Source organism: Rhinopithecus bieti, unplaced genomic scaffold (genome assembly GCF_001698545.2).
Source record: "Rhinopithecus bieti isolate Rb0 unplaced genomic scaffold, ASM169854v2 scaffold_35856, whole genome shotgun sequence".
Lineage (NCBI taxonomy): Eukaryota > Metazoa > Chordata > Mammalia > Primates > Cercopithecidae > Rhinopithecus > Rhinopithecus bieti.
The window spans coordinates 3,452,954-3,475,211 of record NW_016815820.1 but is presented as its reverse complement, the minus strand read 5'-3'; the positions used below and the strand labels follow the sequence as shown (position 1 = coordinate 3,475,211).

General features: G+C 50.7%; 2 protein-coding genes across 4 annotated transcripts; one reads left to right on the top strand and one right to left on the bottom strand.

Annotated features, from left to right (window-relative positions):
- Positions 1-4,582: 4,582 nt before the first annotated feature.
- PNPO (pyridoxamine 5'-phosphate oxidase) lies at positions 4,583-10,708 on the top strand. Its single transcript, XM_017853921.1, has 7 exons — positions 4,583-4,866; positions 6,365-6,489; positions 7,949-8,048; positions 8,891-8,944; positions 9,193-9,321; positions 9,641-9,711; positions 9,933-10,708. The coding sequence occupies exons 1-7, from the start codon at positions 4,729-4,731 to the stop codon at positions 10,099-10,101; spliced, it is 786 nt and encodes a 261-aa protein (XP_017709410.1). The 5' UTR covers positions 4,583-4,728; the 3' UTR covers positions 10,102-10,708.
- Positions 10,709-15,428: 4,720 nt separating this feature from the next.
- On the bottom strand, positions 15,429-21,319 carry PRR15L (proline rich 15 like). Of its 3 annotated transcripts, none has more exons than XM_017853918.1 (2): positions 21,083-21,319; positions 15,429-16,731 (listed from the first exon to the last, which is right to left on the bottom strand). In XM_017853918.1, exon 2 carries the CDS (start codon positions 16,697-16,699, stop codon positions 16,388-16,390), a length of 312 nt encoding a protein of 103 aa, XP_017709407.1. In that variant the 5' UTR covers positions 16,700-16,731; positions 21,083-21,319; the 3' UTR covers positions 15,429-16,387. The 3 variants fall into 3 exon arrangements, with proteins under 3 accessions (XP_017709407.1, XP_017709406.1, XP_017709408.1); XM_017853917.1 differs by having other exon boundaries at positions 15,429-16,728; XM_017853919.1 differs by lacking the exon at positions 21,083-21,319 and adding an exon at positions 16,991-17,005 and having other exon boundaries at positions 15,429-16,728.
- Between the last annotated feature and the right edge of the window lie 939 nt (positions 21,320-22,258).

Here is a 22,258-nt window from a genome sequence, read left to right as displayed (position 1 = left end):
AAAAAAAAAAAAAAAAAAGAGTAAACATGGCTTGGCATGGTGGCTCATGCCTATAATCCCAGCACTTTCGGAGGCCAAGGAGGGTCGATCACTTGAGGCCAGGAGTTCGAAACCAGCCTGGCCAACATGGTGAAACCCTGTCTCTACTAAAAATACAAAAAATTAGCCAGGCATGGTGGCGGGCGCCTGTAATCCCAGCTACTCAGGAGGCTGAGAAAGGAGAATTGCTTGAACCCGGGAGGCGGAGGTTGCAGCGAGCCCAGATTACACCACTGCACTCCACTGCACTGGGCAACAGAGTGATACTCCATCTCAAAAAAAGGAAAAGCATTAGAAGAAAACAGGCAAGGCACAGTCCCCAAACCCACATGCAGACTTTTTTTTTTCTTTTGAGACTGAGTCTTGCTCTGTTGCCCATGCTGAAGTGCAGTGGCACGATCTCAGCTCACTGCAACCTCTGCCTCCCGGGTTCAAGCCATTCTTGTGCCTCAGCCTCCTGAGTAGCTGAGATTACAGGTGCCCGCCACCACGCCTGGCTAATTTTTGTATTTTTAGTGCAGACAGGTTTCACCATGTTGGCCAGGCTGGTCTCAAACTCCTGACCTCAAGTGATCCACCTGCCTCGGCCTCCCAAAGTGCTGGGTTACAGGCGTGAGCCACCGCACCCGGCCATGCAGACTTTTTTGTTTCATCCTGAGAAACCAGTGTGCCTCTCTGTACAATAAAAATGTTGCTATGTATTTTCTATTCATTTAAGACTTTCTCAAGAGAAGACTGGAATAGTAAAATAATTCCTTTCTCCCACTCAGAAAGTCCCTGCTGGTGGTTGCATCAGTAGCAAAAGCAGCTAGTAGGCTTGTTTCCCTTCTGGTTGTGCACTGCGGGGCTGCTTTGTGATCCAGAAACCAAATCCAACAAAGTAGAAAAGCGTAACACAAGTCTACTTATTATCTTCAAGACAAACGGAAAAATACAAAAAGGCAATCAACTGCACACTTCTTTGCTAATGGCCAGGGGAAGGAGACGCTGTCAGAATCTAGCACTTTTTTCCTCCCCATCTGGTCTTTAAAAAGCAGGAACTAGACACTGGTTCACAGGCTGAAAAATATCACAGGATAAAATATCAGAATCATTGTGTCTAAAAGCCTGGCCCTCAGCACCTGCATGATGACTCTTCAGCAAGGAGCACGTAGCCCTGCCTGCTTGTTCAGCTTGTTTACTCATCACCTTTGCTCCAGCAGTATTACATGTCTCCAGGTTCCCCCCAAGTGCACCATGCCTTTACTCACAGTGTTCCCTCTTGCTGGGACGCCTGTTCCATTGTCCCATCTAGCAAAAACTTACTCATTAAGACATCAAATGTCCACTCCCTTTACAAAGCCTTTCCTGACTGATCCTCTTCTTTTTGCTCCTCTTTACTGTCCCTGTTAAAATATCTTGGGAGGCTGAGGCAGGAGAATCGCTTGAACCCAGGAGGCAGAGGTTGCAGTAAGCCAAGATCGTGGCACTGCACTCCAGCCTGGGTGACAGGGTGAGACTCTGTCTCAAAAAAAAAGAAAAAAAAAAAAAAAAATCCGCAACAACTCTTAAGCTCACAAATCTGCCTCCCCCTATAGACTACAAGCCCAGGTTGTCATCTTCATCTTAATATTCTCAGACTTGGTTCAGTGCACGGTCCAAAGGAAGTCTTTAGCAAATGTCTACTGAATTAATACATAAATATACATCTACCTCCACTACAATGAGCTGTTGGCTTTTAAGTACATGGATGAGCTTAGTCCTAAAATCCAGGTCCAGGGTAGCGGCAGCCCAGGAGTACTAAAAGAGTGTGAAGAAAAACCCCATGGCCGGGCACGGTGGCTCACGTCTCTAATCCCAGCACTTTGGGAGGCCAAGGTGGGTGGATCACTTGAGGTCAGGACTTCCACACCAGCCTGGCCAACATGGCGAAACCCCATCTCTACTACTAAAATTACAAAAAATCAGCCAGGTGTGGTGGCACACGCCTGTAATCCCAGCTACTTGGGAGACTGAGGCAGGAGAATGGCTTGAACCCGGGAGGCAGAGGTTGCAATAATCCGAGATCACACCACTGCACTCCAGCCTGAGTGACAGAGGGAGACTCTGTCTCAAAAAACAAACAAACAAACAACAACAACAAAAAAAATCCATGAACAAAACCCATCCTGAGTTGAAGTGCACTCATTACTCTGCTTACACAGGTTCAACTGCAGGGGCTTAGGAGGGCGGGAGTACAGCAATGTTCTTATATAGAAAGACAACTTCGTCTGGGTATGGTGGCTCATGCTTGTAATCCCAGCACTTTGGGAGGCTGAGGCGGGTGGATCACAAGGTCAGGAGATTGAGACCATCATGGCTAACGTGGTGAAACCGCGTCTCTACTAAAAACACAAAAAATTGGCCGGGCGCGGTGGCTCAAGCCTGTAATCCCAGCACTTTGGGAGGCCCAGACGGGCGGATCACGAGGTCAGGAGATCGAGACCATCCTGGCTAACACGGTGAAACCCCATCTCTACTAAAAAATACAAAAAACTAGCCAGGCGAGGTGGCGGGCGCCTGTAGTCCCAGCTACTCGGGAGGCTGAGGCAGGAGAATGGCATAAACCCGGGAGGCGGAGCTTGCAGTGAGCTGAGATCGGGCCACTGAACTCCAGCCTGGGCGACAGAGCGAGACTCTGTCTCAAAAAAAAAAAATACAAAAAATACAAAAAATTAGCCGGGCGTGGTGGCAGGCGCCTGTAGTCCCAGCTACTCGGGATGCTGAGGCAGGAGAATGGCGTGAACCTGGGAGACAGAGCTTGCAGTGAGCCAAGATCACACCACTGCACTCCAGCCTGGGCGACACAGCAAGACTCTGTCTCAAAAAAAGAAAGAAAGAAAGAAAGATAACTTCAACAGGAAAGTAAATCTAGTCAACTTCCTCTCAGTTATGCTGATGGAGCAAAATGACGGCAGCACAAAAAAATTCAACCAGTGGCGAATCCATAGACCAATATCATTAAGTTTTGAGACATGTATTATTATTTTGCAGCAAAATTGTCTTCCAGATTCTATCTGGCTCAAGCTATGTACACATAAAGGATGACAGGTATCTAATGTAGGGCTTCATGAAGCTCAGCTGTAATGCAGACACCTGGCCAGGCCAGGAAGTTCCCCTTACCTGGCACAGTCCTCGGTGCCTGCCTAGATGGTTCTTGCAGTTCCCCTTCCTGATGCTGGTGGAAAGCAGGGCTACAGAGAGGTCTCGACCCAAGGCTGCCCCAGCCAGGTCAGAATTGGACTGGGCACGAGTGGGTTTCCCATTTTTCAGCCTTGCATCCACAGCCTGGAAGGGCTATTCACAGCCACCTGCTCCGTGTACTCTCACTTGGCAATTACTTGCATTGACCTAGGGGCTAGACTCCTACTACCTAGCAAGGGCAAAATGTGGAAAAAGGGAAGCTCGACAAAGATGGGGGAGGCCCTGGAGAGATGGGACATTGGCAGCCTCGCCATCTACCAGGTCACTGGCTCCTATGAACTCCAATGCACCGTTGCAGGGGAAACCATGAGCAAAGGGAGCAAAATGCTCTGACCCTTGCTTAGATAAATGAGGTTGGAGGGAGGGGGTTTAAAACTAGAAGAGGTGGCGGGTGCGGTAGCTCACGCCTATAATCCCAGCACTTTGGGGGCCGAGGCAGGTGGATCACCTAAGATCAGGAGTTTAAGACTAGCCTGGCCAACATGGTGAATCCCCATCTCTACTAAAAATACAAAAATTAGCCAGGTGTGGTGGCAGGCGCCTGTAATCCCAGCTAACCGGGAGGCTGAGGCAGAGAATTGCTTGAACCCGGGAGGTGGAAGTTGCAGTGAGTTGAGATCGCGCCACTGCACTCCAAACTGAGCGACAGAGCTAGTCTCCGTCTCAAACAAAACAAAACAAAACAAAACAAAACAAAAACAAAAACAAAACTAGAAGAGGAAAACCACTCTGGTCTGGGATACCTTGGTCCCAAATTTCCTTTGGGACCTTCCCAAAGCCATCTTCCTTCTCACCTCACCGTCTCTTCCTAACCCCACTGCACCTCCCCACTCGGGGCATGGTCCACAAGTCATTTCAACCTCTCCCACTCTCATGCCCTAATTCCTCCCCACAACCATATTACCCTTTTCTCTATGTGTCCCCATCACCTTGCCTCAGAGTCTGGCCCCTAATTCCATTTTCCATTTTTCTTTTCCCATTCCACTAGTCTCCCTTCCCAAGGGGTACTTCCTGCCCTAAGCTCGCCTACAGGCACAACTATGGGCCAGCCACTTAATACTGACTACTCCCCTCAAGCCCCCGGGACACATCCTACACCCCGCCTGAGCTGCAGGAGATCCTCCTATACCTTTAACCAACCTCCACGTGCGTGTTAACGGCGGTGACAGCATTTCCTTGTCTCTCTGCTCCCGCCCCCAAAAGCGCTACCCATTGGTCACTGGGTTTCTCTGTTCTCGCTCTAATTGGCCTTGCTACAGAAAAGGTCCAACCAATGACCTCTCCGTGTCTGTCTCCCTCCTCCGATCCTGGAAACTCATTGGCTCCGAGGATTTAGGACCTGTTAGCTTGGTTGGGCGACTAGCAAATCCTTCCTTCCCCGGGTAGAAGTCCAGGGTGAGAAATTGGTTCCGAACTCAAAGGAACCCAGCGCCGGGCCACAGCCAGGTCACGTGGCCGGCGGCCCCCATGACGTGCCGGCTGCGGGGCGTCACAGCGACGTTCGGGCGACCTGCCGAGTGGCCAGGCTACCTCCGTCACCTCTGTGGTCGCAGTGCTTCCATGGACCTGGGACCCATGCGCAAGAGTTACCGCGGGGACCGAGAGGTGCCGCCGCCAGGGCCAGGCCTCCTGCAGGGGCGGGGGAAAAGGGGTCCCCGGAGTCATCTACAGCGGGGCGGGGAGTAGGAGGAGCCCCTCGGGGCTTCTGGGGCCACCTGGTGGGGCAAGGAGGTTTGGGGGTCACCCTCAGTGGGAAAAGGGGGCTTCAAAGACATCCCACTGGGGGAGGAGTTCCGGGGAAACGCAAATGAAAATGGGTTCAAAAGGCAGCCTTTCGTAATGGGTAAGAGCTCGAAATTTGGAGCCTGCCTGGGCTGGAATCCTTAGTGTCTCTGGGCCTCAGTTTCCTCATCTGGGAAGTGATAGTACCTGCCTCACGGGGATGTTATGGTCTTAAATGTTTGTAAAGTGCTTAGAACCCTGCTACTCGACAGGTAGCAAGGTCAGATAACTTGCTCAGTCCCACAGCTAGTGATGGATGAATCAGGGTTTCATGTGATGGATGTCAGGACAGTGCTGGGCCTCCCTCAAGGGCGCGGGAAGAGCGGTCCTCGGAGTCATCTACTAGGGGGAGGGGAGTAGGAGGAACCAGCCTCTCAGGGCTTCTGGGGCCACCCCCTGGGGCAAGGAGGTTTGGGTGACCCCCAAACCTCCTGGTGCCAGGTGGGCATCGTCATGGGCCCCTCTTTGGGTGGGTACAGTGATAAACAGCTTACAAACTGTTTGACAAAAAAGTAAGTGGAATATGGGGGAAGGGGACTAGCTCAGGGAGGAGGAGAGGAGAAAGCTCTTAGCTTACTGCCTTCAGTACTTTCTGCTGACCACTGGGAAGTTCTTTTCCTTTTCCCTCCTCAGGAGGGGAACCAAGAGAACCTTTCAGGAGTTGGGGTCCAGGGCCCTGGTTGCCAAATCTGGTTGCATGTGGTCATTTCTAGAAATGCTTATTTAAAATGCAGTTTTTCCAGCCTGGGCAACATAGTGAGACCCTGTCTCTAGAAAAAAATAAAATTAGTCGAGCATATTGGAGCATGCCTGTAATTCCAGCTACTTGGGAAGATGAGGTTGGAAGATCACTTGAGCTTGGGAAGTTGAGGCTGCAGTGAGCCAAGATCACACCACCGCACTCCAGCCTAGGTGACAGAGTGAGACCCTGTCTAAAAAAAATAAATAAATAAGTAAATAAAAATGCAGTTTTTGATTAAGCCTCAGACCTGCTGAATGAGAAATTATGGGGGTGGAGTCCAGAAAGTTTTTTAAATGCTCCCCAGGTGATTCTGATGCACAGACAGTTTTGGTACCCATGACATGAAAACCCTGATTTATCCATCACTAGCTCTGGGACAGCAAGTTGTCTGACCTTTTTATGCCTGTTTCCTTACCTGTAAAATGGGGCACAGATTCTTCTTACTGCATACTATTTTTTATTTTAAGGTCATTGTCATGAGGACTAAATGAGTTGATATTTGAAAAATGATTAGAACAGTGCCAGGTACTTAGTAAGCACTATATATGTTTATTAAATGGAATAAATCTCCCTTCCTAGGCATTTGAGGAGACTCATCTGACCTCCCTTGACCCAGTGAAACAGTTTGCTGCCTGGTTTGAGGAGGCTGTTCAGTGTCCTGACATAGGGGAAGCAAATGCCATGTGTCTGGCTACCTGTACCAGGTGGGCATGGCCGTGGGCCCCTCTTTGGGTGGATACATGAACTAGGAAGCTTATGAAGCTCTCAACTCTGGATGCCAACTTTATGGTTCCAGCTCTGTTATTAATGTGCTGTGTGGCTTTAGATGAGATACTTGTCCTCTCTGGGCCTGTGTCCTTACCTATAAACCAAAGACCAGACCACAAAATTACATTTCAGTGATAAAAATGCAATGCCTTAGACTGGGCGCGGTGGCTCACGCCTGTAATCCCAGCACTTTCGGAGGCCGAGGCAGGTGGATCATGAGGTCAGGAGATCAAGACCATCCTGGCTAACACGGTGAAACCCCGTCTCTACTGAAAATACAAAAAATTAGCCGGGTGGGTAGTCCCAGCTACTCAGGAGGCTGAGGCAGAAGAATGGCGTGAACCCAGGAGGTGGAGGTTGCAGTGAGCCAAGATCGTGCCACTGCACTGCAGCCTGGGGGACAGAACGTGAGACTCCGTCTCAAAAAAAAAAAAAAAAAAATGCAGTACCTTGTTCATCTCTGCCCTTGATACATCCACAAGCAACTCCTTGCCTCCCTCATCTCCCCATCTACCCAAGCCTCGTCTGCCATTCAGGAGCTACTTCTGGTGAAGCTCTGTCTCTGTCTCGAAATCTAGCACAGTACTTGACTATATCATTCCTTTGACAGTCATATGCCCTTTGAGACATCACTTGTATTAGCCTATTATTCAATTCTCCTTGCTAAAGTGTAAGGCCCTGAAGCCAGCGCTCTTGTACTGTGCGAGTGGATATTTCCCAGAGCTCTGAGCAGAGGAGCTGATCTCGTAGCACCACTGTGATCCCGAAGCATTGGATGATTGCATTATTGTTAGTCCCTGCCCTTAGGGTCTTATGAGTTAGCTAGGGATGTCTTAACAAAATACTGTAGACTGGATAGCTTAAACCACAGGAGTTTATTTCCTTATAGTTCTGGTGGCTGGAAGTCCAAGATCAAGGTGCCATCAGGGGTGGTTTCTGGTGAGGCTTCTGCTTGGGGTTTGCAGACAGCTGCTTTTCGCCATGTCCTCATACTGCCTTTCCTGTGTGTGTTGTAGGGCGCAAGGGAGGTGGTTCTGAAGTTCCTCTTCTCTTACAGTGACACCAGTCCTATTGGATTAGGGCCCCACCCCTATGACCTTGTTATTTAACCTTAATTACCTCCATAAGGTCCCTTCTCCAAATACAGTCACATTGGGGTTTAAGGCTTTAACACAGGGGTTTTGGGTGACACTCTTCAGTCCATAACAGGGCCCTAGGCTGTGGTGTCATACCTCTAGGACAAACCCCCAGGAGCACATGGGAGGGGGCCCCAGCCTAACAGCCCAGTAAAGGAGGTACAGCTGGAGGGGGTGCTGAGACATCTTTTGGGGAGAGGGACTATAGCCAGAACATTGAAGCAGGCTCTGACCACAGTGCTCTGCTGTTTGCTCCTAGAGATGGAAAACCCTCTGCTCGCATGTTGCTACTGAAGGGCTTTGGGAAAGATGGCTTCCGCTTCTTCACTAACTTCGAGAGTCGAAAAGGAAAAGAGCTGGTATGTGAAAAGAGCTGGTAATCTTTCCCAGGGCCTGCAGGATTTGGCCCTTTCCTCTTCAGTCACCTTCTTATGCCACCCCACCCCTCAGTCTACTTGCTCTCTATGTGCAGGTGCCCTCCTGCCATGAGGCCTTGGCACTTGCTGTGCTCTTTGCCATAAATGAATGAATGCACTTTCTAACCAGCCTCACCCCATCAGCCATCACCTGTTCCTTCAGATCTCAGCCCACATGTTACCTCCTCAGGAAGGCCTTCCTTGACTCCGACTCAGACTCAGCCCCTCATGTTGTTTGCTGCCATTATAACTTGCAACTTTCCTTTTTATCATTTTCTTCAGTTTGTAACTAAGCTTTTACTTGGGTGATTATGTAACTGATATTTATCTCCTCTGCTGAACAGTAAGCTCTGCAGGAGTGGAGGATGCTATGTTTTATCTCTGCTGTATCCCCCACATGTCTCCTGTTGTCAAACCCAGAATAAGCACTTCGTGTGCATTCAATGAATGAATCCAAAGTGAGTAAACCTCCCTGAGTCCATGCCAGCCAAACATGCATTTCTCAAGACTCGCAAATCTGTGGGTGAGAGAAATCACCCAGTCTCACTTTGGAGTCTGACTGGCTTAAACTTAGCTCCACCACTTACTGCAGGAACTTGGGCATGTGACTTAGCCTGTCTCTGTATCTGTGACAATAGGCCTACTTTTGAGGATTTAAATGAGCTCATACAGTGGATGCATCTGCTGTGGGCCTGCACACTACAGCTCTCCTGCCTTTTCCCTGGATGCCGGAGGCCTCCTCTCCCTATCCTGATGGCTGGCTGTGGATTTTCTTTTACTTCTAGGACTCTAATCCCTTTGCTTCCCTTGTCTTCTACTGGGAGCCACTTAACCGTCAGGTGAGTGAATTTTCCTAGGACAGGCTGGGATGGGCTGGGTTGGCAGGGCCTGAGTTTATGGCTAAGTCTAGTGAAGGTCCCCAGACTGGGCAAACATCCCAGCTGGGCACTCTGCCTCTAAAATAGCCCTCAGTTAGCTGGAGCCAAGAGTGGTGGGACAGCCGATAGAACAGAGAGGAACAGGGCCTGTGCTGGTAGGGAGGGCAGGTGGCATTGAACGCCATTCACCCAGAGCCATCCTTGAGCAGGTGCGTGTGGAAGGCCCTGTGAAGAAGCTGCCCGAGGAGGAGGCTGAGTGCTACTTCCACTCCCGCCCCAAGAGCAGTCAGATTGGGGCTGTGGTCAGCCACCAGAGTTCTGTGATCCCTGATCGCGAGGTGAGTGGGGCTCCGCTGTAGTCCTCCAGGTGGTGGAGGCTTTGGCTTATCCCCAGAAGCTGTCCCCAGGAGATGCCAGGTTCCTCTCTCTCCAGCCCAGTGAAAACAGTGAAAAGGACAGTAAGAAGGGAAATAGGGGTAGGGAGAGGGAAAATAGGCCCCCTCTGTCCATCTGGCCATCCCGTTGACTGTGTGCTCCTGGAAGGCAAAGGCCAGTCTGCTCTGCTCACCAATGTCCCCAGCACATATCCCCAGGAAGTCCTTGTTAATGAATCATTGACTGGGCCTGGCCCTTCTTCTAACTCCTTCCCCTGGACAGTATCTGAGAAAGAAAAATGAGGAACTGGAACAGCTCTACCAGGATCAAGAGGTGCCCAAGCCAAAATCCTGGTGAGTGACATCTGGTAGTCATCTAGAAAGTGACACCAGGCCCCTGTGTTTACTTGAAGCCACCTGCCTGGGGAATCACAGATCTCCTCCTCCCTGGCCACCCTCATCAGATGCATCCCAGCAACTTCCTTCAAGAGGCCCTGGGGATGAGGGGTGAGGGTGGGAGAGTGACCTGGCTAGGAAAATCCACAGAACACTGAAACCTCTGCTTCTCCTTATAGGGGTGGCTATGTCCTGTACCCTCAGGTGATGGAGTTCTGGCAAGGTCAAACCAACCGCCTGCATGACCGGATAGTCTTTCGGCGGGGCCTACCCACAGGAGATTCCCCTTTGGGACCCATGACCCACCACGGGGAGGAAGACTGGCTCTATGAGAGACTTGCACCTTAACTCTGGGACCTGCTGGGCCAGAGTGGAGCTAGGGCTAGGTGTCAAGAGAGGGTGTGGGATTGGGACTCAGGCCCTTCTTTCTAAACTCAACCCATTTCCCTCCCTACCCTTTATATTCAGGACTCTTCAGAGCTCATGCTCTAAGTTCTTTGTACTCAGTTGGTTTTCAGTTAGCTGGTCAAGTGGAGTGTAATGGTGACGTAGAGAATCACAAATGGAAAATCATTCCATAATTATGTTTTTGACCCTGCCTATGATTGATTAGGATAGCTCCCTCTAAGGGTAGCAACCAGTGTGACTCTGTTTCTGGTGACAGGGAGGGCCCCAGCAGCCCTGTCTGTTACCATGTGAGTCATACTGGCCAAAGCTTAGTGCCAGCATATTCACCTGAGCCAACGTGGCCAATCAGATTGTTTTGTCAATAATTTGAAATTTGAACTAGAGGGATCCAGAACCTTGGGAGTCATTGAAGCCAAGTCATTCATGGCAGCCAGGAAACAACAGGAACCAACAGCCTCTGCTGGCTGCTGTTGCAACTCCCAGGATCCCTCCCTCCCAGGTGTGGGCCGTGCAGTTCCTCCCCCTGCCTTGAAACACCCCACTATCTGTAAAGCCTCTCTCTCTCTCTCTTTTTTTTTTTTTTTAACTTAATCTAGCTAGAATATATTTCTGTTGGTTACAACTTAACTCATTTATGGATAGGATTTTTTTTTTTTTAGACGGAGCCTCACTCTGTCGCCCAGGCTGGAGTGCAGTGGCGTGATCTTGGCTCACTGCAGCCTCTGCCTCCCAGATTCAAGCAATTCTCCTGCCTCAGCCTCCTGAGTAGCTGGGACTACAGGCACACGCCACCACACCCAGCTAATTTTTGTATTTTTAGTAGAGACGGGGTTTCACCATGTTGGCCAGGATGGTCTCCATCTCTTGACCTTATGATCCACCTCAGCCTCCCGAAGTGCTGGGATTACAAACATGAGCCACCGTGCCCAGCTATGATAGTATATTTTTATAGCACTTCCCCTACTGATTGCTGCCTTCTCTGTGGCTCCAAGGGACCCGTAGAGTTACAGGGAAGTTACAGGGAAGCAGGTTTCATCTCAATATTGGGAGAGATTTCAAACAGTCAGACCTGCCTAAGAAGGAGTGGGCTGTCACTAGGAAATTTTATTCCCAGTCAGTCAGGGATTTTGTAGAAGAGCTTCATGTGCTGGTACCAATCGGACAGGAAGATTTTAATCAGCTTTACTATCTATGTTTGTTTATGGAAATTGTGTGTATATATACATACATTTTCCAAAAGAAAATTAAATGATTATTATAGAGATTATGTTTTTCAGACTATTCACATATCTGCTTTCCTTACTCCCCACCTCTGCTGATGATTCCTAGATCATTGGCTTTTCGCCCACACTGGGATTACCTGGGGAGCTTTAAAAACCCTGATGCCTGGGTCCTACCCTCAGAGATGATTGAACCAGCCTGGCCAGCATGGCAAAACTCTGTCTCTGCCAAGATATGAGTGCAGCCTGGGCACTGGGAAATTTAAAAGCTCCCCAGAGAATTCTGTGCAGCCAAGGTTGAGACCTCCTGGTCTAGAGCTTTGCTATACAGTGTGGTCCACAAGCCAGGAGCATCCGCATCACTTGGCAGCCCCTTAGAGATTCAGACTCCAGACCCACTGAATCTGACCCTGCATTTTCACTAGATCCCAGGTGACCAGCTGCACTAGACTCAACCTCTAAACCATGACCTCCCACCCTCACAGTCTGTGATCCTTTAGTGACCCTCAGCTGAGTCCTGTGCTGAACTGTGTTTATTCTCATTGAGCACAAGCCCGCTGACCAGGGACAGACTGGATGAGCAAGCAACCTGCTGGCTATGGAGAGGAGCCAGGCCGGGTAAATATTTGCTGTGACTAAGCCAGGATCAGAGAACTGACTGTTGCTTGCACTGGCTGGCATTGAGCTTGCCACTCTGTGAACTGTGCTTCCTTCCCCTGCATGGACCTGTGCCTCAGTCACTATTATCCGCAGGGCTCTTCCAAGGGCAGCCCTCTCCTTGTTTATCCCCCTTAAGCCTGCGTGCAGGAAGGCACATTAACCCTTGGCCCCGTGCAGGCAGGAGGGTGTCGGGTGCCCTTACCTACCTTGCCCTTTTTCTTGTACTGTAGGCTGTGCCATTTATGAGTACGTGTATGTGTGTCTGTGTGTGTGTCTAGAAGTGCTGCACCCACCTTGTATTATTGGAGGTTGTGTATCCCCCCAGCTTTGAGCCTGGTCTCAGATGTTCCTTTTCTGTTCTCTGTCCAGCCATTACTGCCCCCAGTCTGTAATAAAAGCCTGTCAGCCGTGCATTTTATTGATGTTCAACCCGGCCTGGTCTCTCTCAACCCCCAAGGCGGGGACTTGGGGAATTTAAGCGACTTTCCTGCCCCCTCACTTCTCCCCACCGTGTAGGCAGTACGTCCAGCAGGGGGAGCCCTCCTCCCAGTGTCGGCCCCTTCCGGGCAGTGAAAGCCACTTCTAGCCGGCCTCCCCTGCCTCCCTCTTCATCCGCTTGGGTCGCGTCCCAGTGAAACTGTGGTCGATAACCCGTAGCCTCTTCCGGTTCCCGCACATATTTGCGCTCTCGGTTCCTCCTCCTCCCCTGTTCTCATGAAAACTTGCAGCTGCCTCACTCTGCTTCCCTGGGCAGCCAGATCTCCCTTTGGCTTCTAGTACCTACCCCATATGCATCTGGTACCCCAGCTTAGAAACATAGGTGGACTTTACCTAGAAGATGGAGCCGGGGTCAGCATGCAAGGGGCAGAGGGGCTGTGGATACTCTAACCCAGAGGGGCAATGGTGATACTGGAGGAGCTGGCAGTACAGTGCCAGTATTATCTAGAGCCTTAGGTTGGTGGCCCAGGGCCCATCCTTATCTCCCACCTCAGGGAAACCTAGAATGGGCGGATGTGGGAGATGCCTGTAGTCTAGGGTCTTAAGGGACACTCAGCTTCAAAACTAGTTGGCTTTATCCAACTGCTTCCAGAGTTTGTCCGGTTCCCTCGAATGATGCTCACCTCCCAGGATCCTAAGACCCAGACGTTGCTCCCTTCCCTCCCAAATTCCCCTTCCGCAGAAGATGTCTGTGCTTTTCTTTGTTCCGAGCTTCAGTTTCCTGTTCCCGTAGCAGATGAGAATCAAGAGTGGAAGGTGGCTGTGTGGGACAGTGGTCACATGTACAAGCCAGCTCTGGCTTCAGTCCCAGCTGTACCACTGCCAGTGCCTGGCCCCCGGGGGTGAGTGATTTAACCTCTAAGCCTCAGCCAACTTGTCTGAAAAATGGGGATAATGACAGTATCTGTCTCAGGCGATGATAGGATTAAATGAACAAGCTTAGGGAGAACTTGTTGTAAGGGCCGTCTGCCGTAAGCACCCTATAAATGTTAGTTAGCTATTAACCGCAGGCCTGCGGTGTGGGGAAAGTCTGAGCTCCTCTGTGGAGGCCTCATGGATTGAGTAGTTGGTGAGACCCTAGAAAGTTCTGTGTAGTGGGAATGGGTAGTGGAAAGAGGCCTTGGAAAAGGCAGCACCCCGAGCCTGCCTTCCATCCCTCCAGCTCCTGGTCTCCCTTACTCATCATTTGAGGTCCCTCTGGCCTGGGTGAGGCACCTAACAAAGGCTCCGTTGTATAGGTCTGTTTGTTTCAGTAATAAATTCCCTGAGCAACAGCTCCTGGGTGGGGTGGCCCAGCAGCCTGCCAGGAGCTGACCTGGAAGCTATAGGACCACATTGTTTAGTGGCCACCTTGGTCTCTCCCTGTGTTTCTACCACGAGCTCCAGAGATTTCGCCAACGTTTTTTTAATTCCCAGCTCTTATGGCTTCAGAAAGAGCTGGACCTAACCTCATAAGATGATAGCTTTCTCTTCTTATTTATTTATTTTTTGAGACAGAGTCTCACTCTGTCGCCCAGGCAGGAGTGCAGTGATACGATCTCGGCTCACTGCAAGCTCCGCCTCCCAGGTTCACACCATTCTCCTGCCTCAGCCTCCCTAGTAGCTGGGACTACAGGCACCCACCACCACGCCTGGCTAATTTTTTTGTATTTTTGTAGAGACTGGGTTTCACTGTGTTAGCCAGGATGGTCTCCATCACCTGACCTCGTGATCCACCCACCTCGGCCTCCCAAAGTACTGGGATTACAGGCATGAGCCACTGTGCCCGGCATATTTATTTATTTTTGAGATGGAGTTGCGCTCTTGTTGCCCAGGCTGGAGTGCAATGGCGCAATCTCGGGTCACCACAACCTCAGCCTCCCGGGTTCAAGCGATTCTCCTGCCTCAGCCTCCCAAGTAGCTGGGATTACAGGCATGCACCACCACGCTTGGCTAATTTTGTATTTTTAGTAGAGTATTTTTAGTAGAGATGGGGTTTCTCCATGTTGGCCAGGCTGGTCTTGAACTCCCAACCTCAGGTGATCCACCCACCTCAGCCTCCCAAAGTGCTGGGATTACAGGCATGAGCCACCGCACCTGGCCTCTCTTTCTTATTTATTAAAAGAATTTTTTTTCTCTCGAGATAAGATCTAGTTCTGTCACCCAGGTTGTAGTGCAGTGCTACAATCATAGCTCACTGTAGTCTTGAACTCCTGGACTCAAGCAATCCTCCCACCTCAGCCTCCCAGGTAGATAGGACTATAGGCATGTGCCAGCACAGTCAGCTCCTTTTTGTTTGGTAGTTGGTTTCTTTTTTTAGACATGGGGTCTCACTATGTTGCCTAGGCTAGTCCAAACTCCTGGGCTCAAGCAGTCCTCCCACCTCAGCCTCCCAAAGTGCTAGGATTACAGGCCTGAGCCACCATACCCACCTTCTCCTTTTTCTTAAACCAAAGCTGTAGGGTATGGTGGAGTTCCTTATAAAGTAAGGGGGAAGGAAGCCAGTATTAAACTGAGTGCTTACTATGGGGCCTCTCATAGGCTACTTAATACTGACACTCCCTATGTGATAGGTATTATTTCAGTCCCCTTTTACAGAAGAGGGAACCCAGGCTCAGAGTTCAAGCAAATGTTCCCAAGGTCACCCAGCTACTAAGGGGGAGAGCCAAAGTTTGAATCTTAATCCCAAACCAAACCACTGAAACTTTGGGGTCAATCACCAAAGGTCTGCCCTACTCTCTTAGAGCACCTGATGGCCTCTCTGTTAACCGGAGAGAACCGACCACTGAGGTGTAACTAGCTCCCTCTGCACCCCATCCCCATACTAAGGCTAGTTTGATGGTAAAAATTAGTGACCCAGTTCCTATATTGTCACACCTGGCAACCCTTCCTGAAGCTTGAAAGGAACAGTTTGAGCACAAAGGTCCACTTTACTTACATGAAGGAAGATAAAGGCGTGAGAAACAGTCATCTCAATAAATGCAAGACATGAGCATAAAAGAGGTTCTCTGCTTTTCCAGCATTGTTATTACAAAGAGAGAAACCTACAATTAGTTTGTTAAACAAAATTCAAGGCTCCAGGACTCATCTCTGGAGCTGATACGTCTTAAATACTATTACAGTAAGGGAGGGAGAGGAGAAAATTCCCCATCCACTCCCTCAATTTGGCCCGTGTAGCTTCCCTTCGAGGGTGTGTGACTTGCCACCTGCACAAGTCATGGCCAAAACAGGAACCAAAAGGCCAAACTACCATCAATCTAGTCTTCTGCAACACCCTAACAGAGTGCCAGTGTCCTCTGCCCCCTCCACACTTGAGGGCAAAGTTCCAGGAAGTTTACTGCTGGTGTTAGGAGGTGAGCTGAAGTTCAGTGTCTCTGCCTCTGGCTCCACAGAAACCAGCCCCTATCACGTGGCTTCTGGAAAATGTGCCCTCCTCAGGATTGGTCCAGGGAGTAGTCACGGGTAGAGAACGTAAAGGGAGAAGCAGTTCAAACTTGACCTTGACCCTGTGTCTAGTGATGAGGTGAAGTCTGTCTGGCTCACTCTCTCCATTCTCTGCCATGCCCACCTCTTTGCTGGCCCTGCCATTGCTTCAAGGAGGGCTATTCCTCTTGGGTGAGAGTTTTCACCCTTGAACTAGAGTGCCTTTGTATGTGGTCGGGGGGAGGGTGGGAGGACCCTGGGATCTCCCAGGCCTTACAAAAGTGGAGGCACATAAATACAAACCTAAAAACCAGCCATTTCCTGCCAGCAGGTATCAACTACCCCCACAGCTTCAGCTATGGCCAAAGAGGCCAGCGTGGCAAGGTCCTGTCTCAGATCTAGCTGATGGCAGGGAGCCAGGAGGTGTTAGCACCCTCCTCAGCCCTTCACTTTGATGACCGTCCTTCCTCGTGATCATCAAAAAGGTTAGGGTTCTCTGCCAGCGTGGCTCTCACTTTATTCTTCTCCTTGAAGCGTCCTGAGTTGGAGACTTTGACGTGCTTGCCCTTTGTACTCTTGTCCACGATCTTCTCCAGGCGGGTGTTAAAGTCGCTGTTGGGGCCTCCAGCGTCAGGCCTTGGGGGTTCTGCGCCTCCCTCTGTTTGGGCATAGGTGTCAGGGATCTCATACAGCACCTTGGGAGTGGATTTCTTTTTCCGGAGGAAAGTCAGCTTCCACCAACCAATTTCAGTCGTCATGGCGCTCCCTAAGCCGAGGGTGGGGCTTTCTGCTGGAGCAGGGTCGGGGAGACAAAGGGGTCAGTGGGAAAAGGGAGTAGGTGCCTTTGGACCAGTGTGCTTTAGACTCCTAATCATGGGCTGTTTTAAGAATTAAAGAAAGGGCTGGGCACGGTTCCTCACACCTATAATCCCAGCACTTTGGGAGGCCAAGGCAGGTGGATCACCTGAGGCCAGGAGTTCAAGACCAGTCTGGCCAATGTGGTGAAATCCTGTCTCTACTGAAAATTAGCTGGGCGTGGTGGCACACACCTGTAATCCCAGCTACTCGGGAGGCTGAGGAAGGAGAACCACTTGAAACCGGGAGGCAGAGGTTACCGTGAGCTGAGATCGCACTACTGCACTCCAGCCTGGGTGACAGAGCGAGACTTGTCTTAAAGAAAAAAAAAAAAGAAGAAGAAGAATTAAAGAAAGAATTTAAGCTAGGGCTGAATAAACCCAAGACTGAGATCAGTGGGGGTGACAATGCTTTTGGAGAGTGTGAGACAAGAAAAGAGTCAAAGTCAAGGTCAAGACAGGGAAGTCACCCGCCAGACAGAGAGGCAGTGGGACAGGCACACACCGTTGCCCTGGAGGTTTGTCGGGAGCTTTGAGATAATTCCTGCCAGGCCCCTCAGGGCCACAGGCAGGTGGACAGCTTGCCTGAGTCACACAGCATCCAGGCCTTTGATGCTTTTCCCGAACTTCCCACTATACCACCAGACCCTGCAGCCAGGTGTGGGAAGACCATTGACTGGTAGCATAGGGAGAGAAGTGCCCTGTGCATTTTGCTTGGAATTCATTACAAAATTAAATATAATTGGTGACATTTCAAGCAATTTGAACTTCCCAGTGGTGACCAGCAGGGCTAAAGTAGCTGCTGGGCTGTTCCTAAGGCAGGAGTCAGAGCCTCATGGCTCTGGCAAGCTACCACCTCTCTGGGCCTCAGTCTCCTCACCCATCCCATCCAGCTCTAGTATTTAGCTCTACTGTTAATCCCTGCCCACAGAGGTACCCATGCATTGCAAAGTAAAACTTAGGATAATGGGAATAATTACTAAGGGATGGTTCTCTTTCCCTACCAAGCTTCCACAAGGACAGGAGTTGGAAGGGGAGCTAAAAAGGCAGAAAGCAATTAGAAGGATCCCAGAAGTACAGGGAGACATGGTCATCACGGGTTGTACCTTTCAGGGCGGGGCTTGGGGCTGAAATCCAGGCTTCTCCACTCACAAGCCATGTGCCCTGCCATGGAGCTCCCTTCCCTGGGGGCCTCACCTTTGACTAATTTCCACAAAGGTGCTGTCTGAGCTAGCAGAACTTCTGGGAGAGAAGGTTGCCTGGACATCATTGATAGCTGGGGTATGTAAGATAGAAGCAGATGACAGTCTGCTAGATGAAGGAAGATCAATGACAGAACAGGTAGAGGAACGGTGATGACTGGCGAGGTCAGTGGTCTGGTTCTCGGGACGCCTAGCTGCCAGCTGTGAAAGCTCCCAGGAAGGAAGGCGCAGCTAGTATACACCAGAAAGATAGAGGGTATCACCTCCTTTTAAAAACTGGAGGGGTGTTCACTGCATTTTTATAGTGACTTTTTTTTTTTTTTTTTTTGAGAGAGTCTTGCTCTGTTGCCCAGGCTGGAGTAAAATAGCATGATCTTGGCTCACCACAACCTCCGCCTCCCAGGTTCAAGCGATTCTCCTGCTTCAGCCTCCCAAGTAGCTGGGATTACAGGCATGCGCCACCACACCTGGCTAATTTTGTATTTTTAGTAGAGACGGGGTTTCTCCATGTTGGTCAGGCTGGTCTCAAACTCCTGACCTCAGGTGATCCGCCTGCCTCGGTCTCCCAGAGTTCTGGGATTACAGGCGTGAGCCACTGTGCCCGGCCCAATAGTGCCTTTCTTTGTGTAGGAGTAGAGGATTTCTCTTCTCTAGTTTTCTGATTTCTGGAATTTCCTTAATTAGTATAGATTATTTAAGGGTTGGGGGGCATATCAAATTTAGGAAAGAGGAGAGCACGATGTGGGCCTAGGCTTTACAATGAGCTGAATGCCTGCATCCATACCCCTCGTGCTCTGGTGTCCTGATCCTCCATGTCCCCACCCCCTCCCTCAGAGCACACAGCCAGTGGGTTCCTTCCAACACCTCTGTCCGGAAAGCAGCTCCCACATTGCCAGCTCTGTCCCTTTAACTGGGCTCAAGTAGCAAGAGAAGCTGAGGGGAGATCTTGTGCAGCTCATGCTCAGAAAGTGAAGGAGCAGTGAGAGGGGCGTGATAAATACTTCCAGGGCACCCTGGAGAGGTGAGCGCACCTAGGGACAGCCTGAGAGGTTTGCTTTGGCAGCTTGCCCCACCTGGGCTTAGCACAGCCTTGTACAGAACTTAGTGTTCCAGAATGGGTTTCTGGAAGGAGGTGGGGGAGAGCAGAGAAGGAGGAACAGAGCAGTTGCTTGGCCTGTGGATGCCCCAGTCACTGCCTTGTCTGGAATGAGGCCCACAGCCCCACCACTGCCCATTTGGGCCTACCAAGGAACTTGGGGAATGGAAGAACAGAAGATCCAGCTCCCGAGACTGTCATAACCACCAGATTTTCTAGCTCCAGGGAGAAATGGGCTTCTGCCTGTGCCCGTTAAAATTCACCTGTTTTAACAGGCATTTCAAGTTGGCAAACCTGGGGCTTAACTCTCCTTGGCGTAAAGGGAGCCACAGATCACGAGGAACTTATCAGCAAACTGTAGAGATGGGAACAGCCCTTGTGCCCTGCCCTGGGGCCTCCATCAAAGCATCAGCTCTGATGCCCTTGCATTCTGGCCTTGTACTCTGGTCTCTCTAGAATACTCTGCCAGAGGCCAGGTGCAGTGGCTCAAACCATAATCCCAGTACTTTGGGAGGCTGAGGCAGGAGCATTGCTTAAGGCCAGGAGTTTATTTATTTTATTTTATTTATTTATTTATTTATTTATTTTTTTAAGGCCAGGAGTTTAAGACTAGCCTGACCAACTTGGGGAAACCTCATCTCTACTAAAAATACAAAAACACAAAAAATTAGGCAGATGTCGTGTCATGTGCCTGTAGTCCCAACTACTTGGTAGGCTGAGGCACGAGATTCCCTTGAACCCAGGAGGCAGAGGTTGCAGTGAGCTGAGATTATGCCACTGCATTCCAGCCTGGGTGACAGAGTGAGACTCTGTCTCAAAAAACAAACAAACAACAAAAAGAGAGAATACTGTTTTTGCCAGGCCTTCCTGTCTGTTCTGCCCAGGAGGACATGTGGGTACCAGTAAGCAGGTGTTTGCCCCATTAGGCAAGCCGGACTTATGGAAATCTGAGTTTGCAAAACAGAAAAATTAGCAGACTATTCTTTGTTCTACAAAATAACCCAGCTGTAGGATCCTGTAAATAGTCATCATAAAAAATAGTGTAAAATCTGATTTGCTTTAAAAACAAGCAAACAAAAAAGGTGATGTGATATCCAAACTTCCCAGATTCTCAAAGTTGCAAAGAACAAGATTTCTACAACCACATGCCCGTGCCTCATCACAGAGGGCTGAAAGGGGTTGGGGGAGTAGGGGCAGGTAGCTTGGGACTTCAAACAGACCCAGCATTTGGTGACACACGGTGGGCCCTGCAGTTCGCTCATGCAGGTTCCTGAGCTGGCCAAGCTAAGGGCTGGGCCCTTGCCCTGGGGCCTTGCAATCCAGGGATGATGGAAATCAGTCCCTGAGGATGCCAGCTTCACCTCTGCTGTTTGCACAGCTTTGGGGCCATGAAGGGCCTCATGGCACAGCCTGCCACCCCCGGTCTTTGGTGGCCAGTGCTATAGCATGCACATGGGTGTCCCAGGACAGGCCCCTCCATCCCAGCTGGGTTCGGTGAGCTGCTCTGAAGGGCTTTGCCCAGACTGAGCCAGGCCCCTCCTGAGCTAGGTCAAGTTAACCATTGACTGGGGCAGAGGGACAGATAGGGGAAGCAAGTCAGCTAATATGTTGTAAGTCAAAACCCAGAACTCCCTCCCCGATCCCTCTGCAGGGCCCCAGTGGCACTTAGGGGGCCTGCAGGATGAGACGGGGGTACCCTGGATAGGAATGGGGAGATGTTCCTACCAGACAGCTGGAAAAATGCTCCAGACTGGGGGGTCAGAGGGGTGGGCTCCAGTTCAGCAAGAGTTAACAGAAAACTACTCAGCAGTCGCTCTGTTGGAGGCCTGGATTGACTCCAAGAGGCAGTGGGATGAGTCCTGAGTGGAGACCAGGTTAGAGGCCTGGGTTCCTCTTTCCCGCTGGGCTTGTCAGCCATGGAGGCAGAACTGGGTGCCCTGACTGGAGTCTGTGCCTTGGTTTCCCCACCCACCACCCCCCTGCCTGTACCTGTAATCCCGACTGCTCCAGGCTGGAGGTGAGACCTTTCCTAGAGAAGCAGTTGAGTGTAGGAGCTGCCTGGGAGGGTGAGGCTCGGGGAGGAAGGGTTGCCTCCGGGGTGCTGTATCAGGCAAGGCTCAGCCAGGAGAGGTGGGTAGGAGCAGCTGCACGTCAGGTGCAAGAGAAACAGGTGCAGGAGCTGGTACCTGCTCTGCTGCAGCTCCTGGAGTCAAGGTGAACCTGAAACCCAGCCCCTCCCGGCTAAGTAAACAGAAGCAGAGGCTGGCTCAGGCTGATGAATATTCATCATGCCAGAAATCCAATCCCAGCGCCCCTGCATCCACCCAGAAGCCAGGGTCCTCCAGGGACCGCCACGCAGGAGGAGGGAATCCCAAGGGAGATCTGGGGTCAGGGAGCACAGGAGGCTCTCTCAGTTTCCCCACTCTTGGGTAACTGGTTGCACTCCCCAGTTATAGCCAAGGTCACCCCATCCATTTCATCTTCTGAGGAGGCTCAGACCCCTCTGCAGTATGGACCACCACCTGGATATTGCCCAGGGCACAACCAGGAAAGAGTTAAGGGCTGCTGCTTCCATTGGCAGGCTGGGTAGGCCAGGGTGCACCCCAGCTTCCTTTGAACTCCCTGAGTCGAAACCAGTCCCTGGTTAAACTGGTTGGCAGACCGGTTCCCAGGCTGTCCCTCCCCGTGCCTGAAGCCACAAAGTGGGGACTGGGTTGGGGGCTGTGGCTTCCTCCTGACCTGAAGAGCCCCTCCTCAAAATCTTCCTAGGGAGAAAAAAGCGGGCACCAGCCTCTCCTCGGGCCAGGCTCTCCAGACCCACCACAACCTCAAACATCGTCATTCCTCTCCCACTTTGCTTTTAGGTGGGCTTCAAGGCCCTTGAGATCTTATGCAGAATTCCATGTTTGTGGGCAGAGGGCCATTGCTTCTTCTGCATAGATGATACTTTTATCAGACTCTCAAAGAGACCTGTGACAGTCTCCTCATTAGCAAAGTGCCACTGGCTTCAACTCCTCCCAGATGTCCAGCAGCCTATTGAAAGGCCTTCCTGGGTATTATGAAGTTGGCAAAACCTGGAGCAAGTTCTCAAGGAAAGGAGAGATGGGTCCCCAGTGAGGCTGGAAGAGAAGGAAAGGCAAGAAAGCAGGGGATGGGCACACGGTT

Bases quoted from the DNA above. Each gene is read 5' to 3' on its own strand.
- PNPO (XM_017853921.1), top strand. From the start codon at position 4,729: ATGACGTGCCGGCTGCGGGGCGTCACAGCGACGTTCGGGCGACCTGCC. The intron at 8,945-9,192 runs GTGAGTGAATTT...ATCCTTGAGCAG, and splicing joins GGGAGCCACTTAACCGTCAG to GTGCGTGTGGAAGGCCCTGT. The intron at 9,322-9,640 runs GTGAGTGGGGCT...TCCCCTGGACAG, and splicing joins CTGTGATCCCTGATCGCGAG to TATCTGAGAAAGAAAAATGA.
- PRR15L (XM_017853918.1), bottom strand. From the start codon at position 16,699: ATGACGACTGAAATTGGTTGGTGGAAGCTGACTTTCCTCCGGAAAAAG.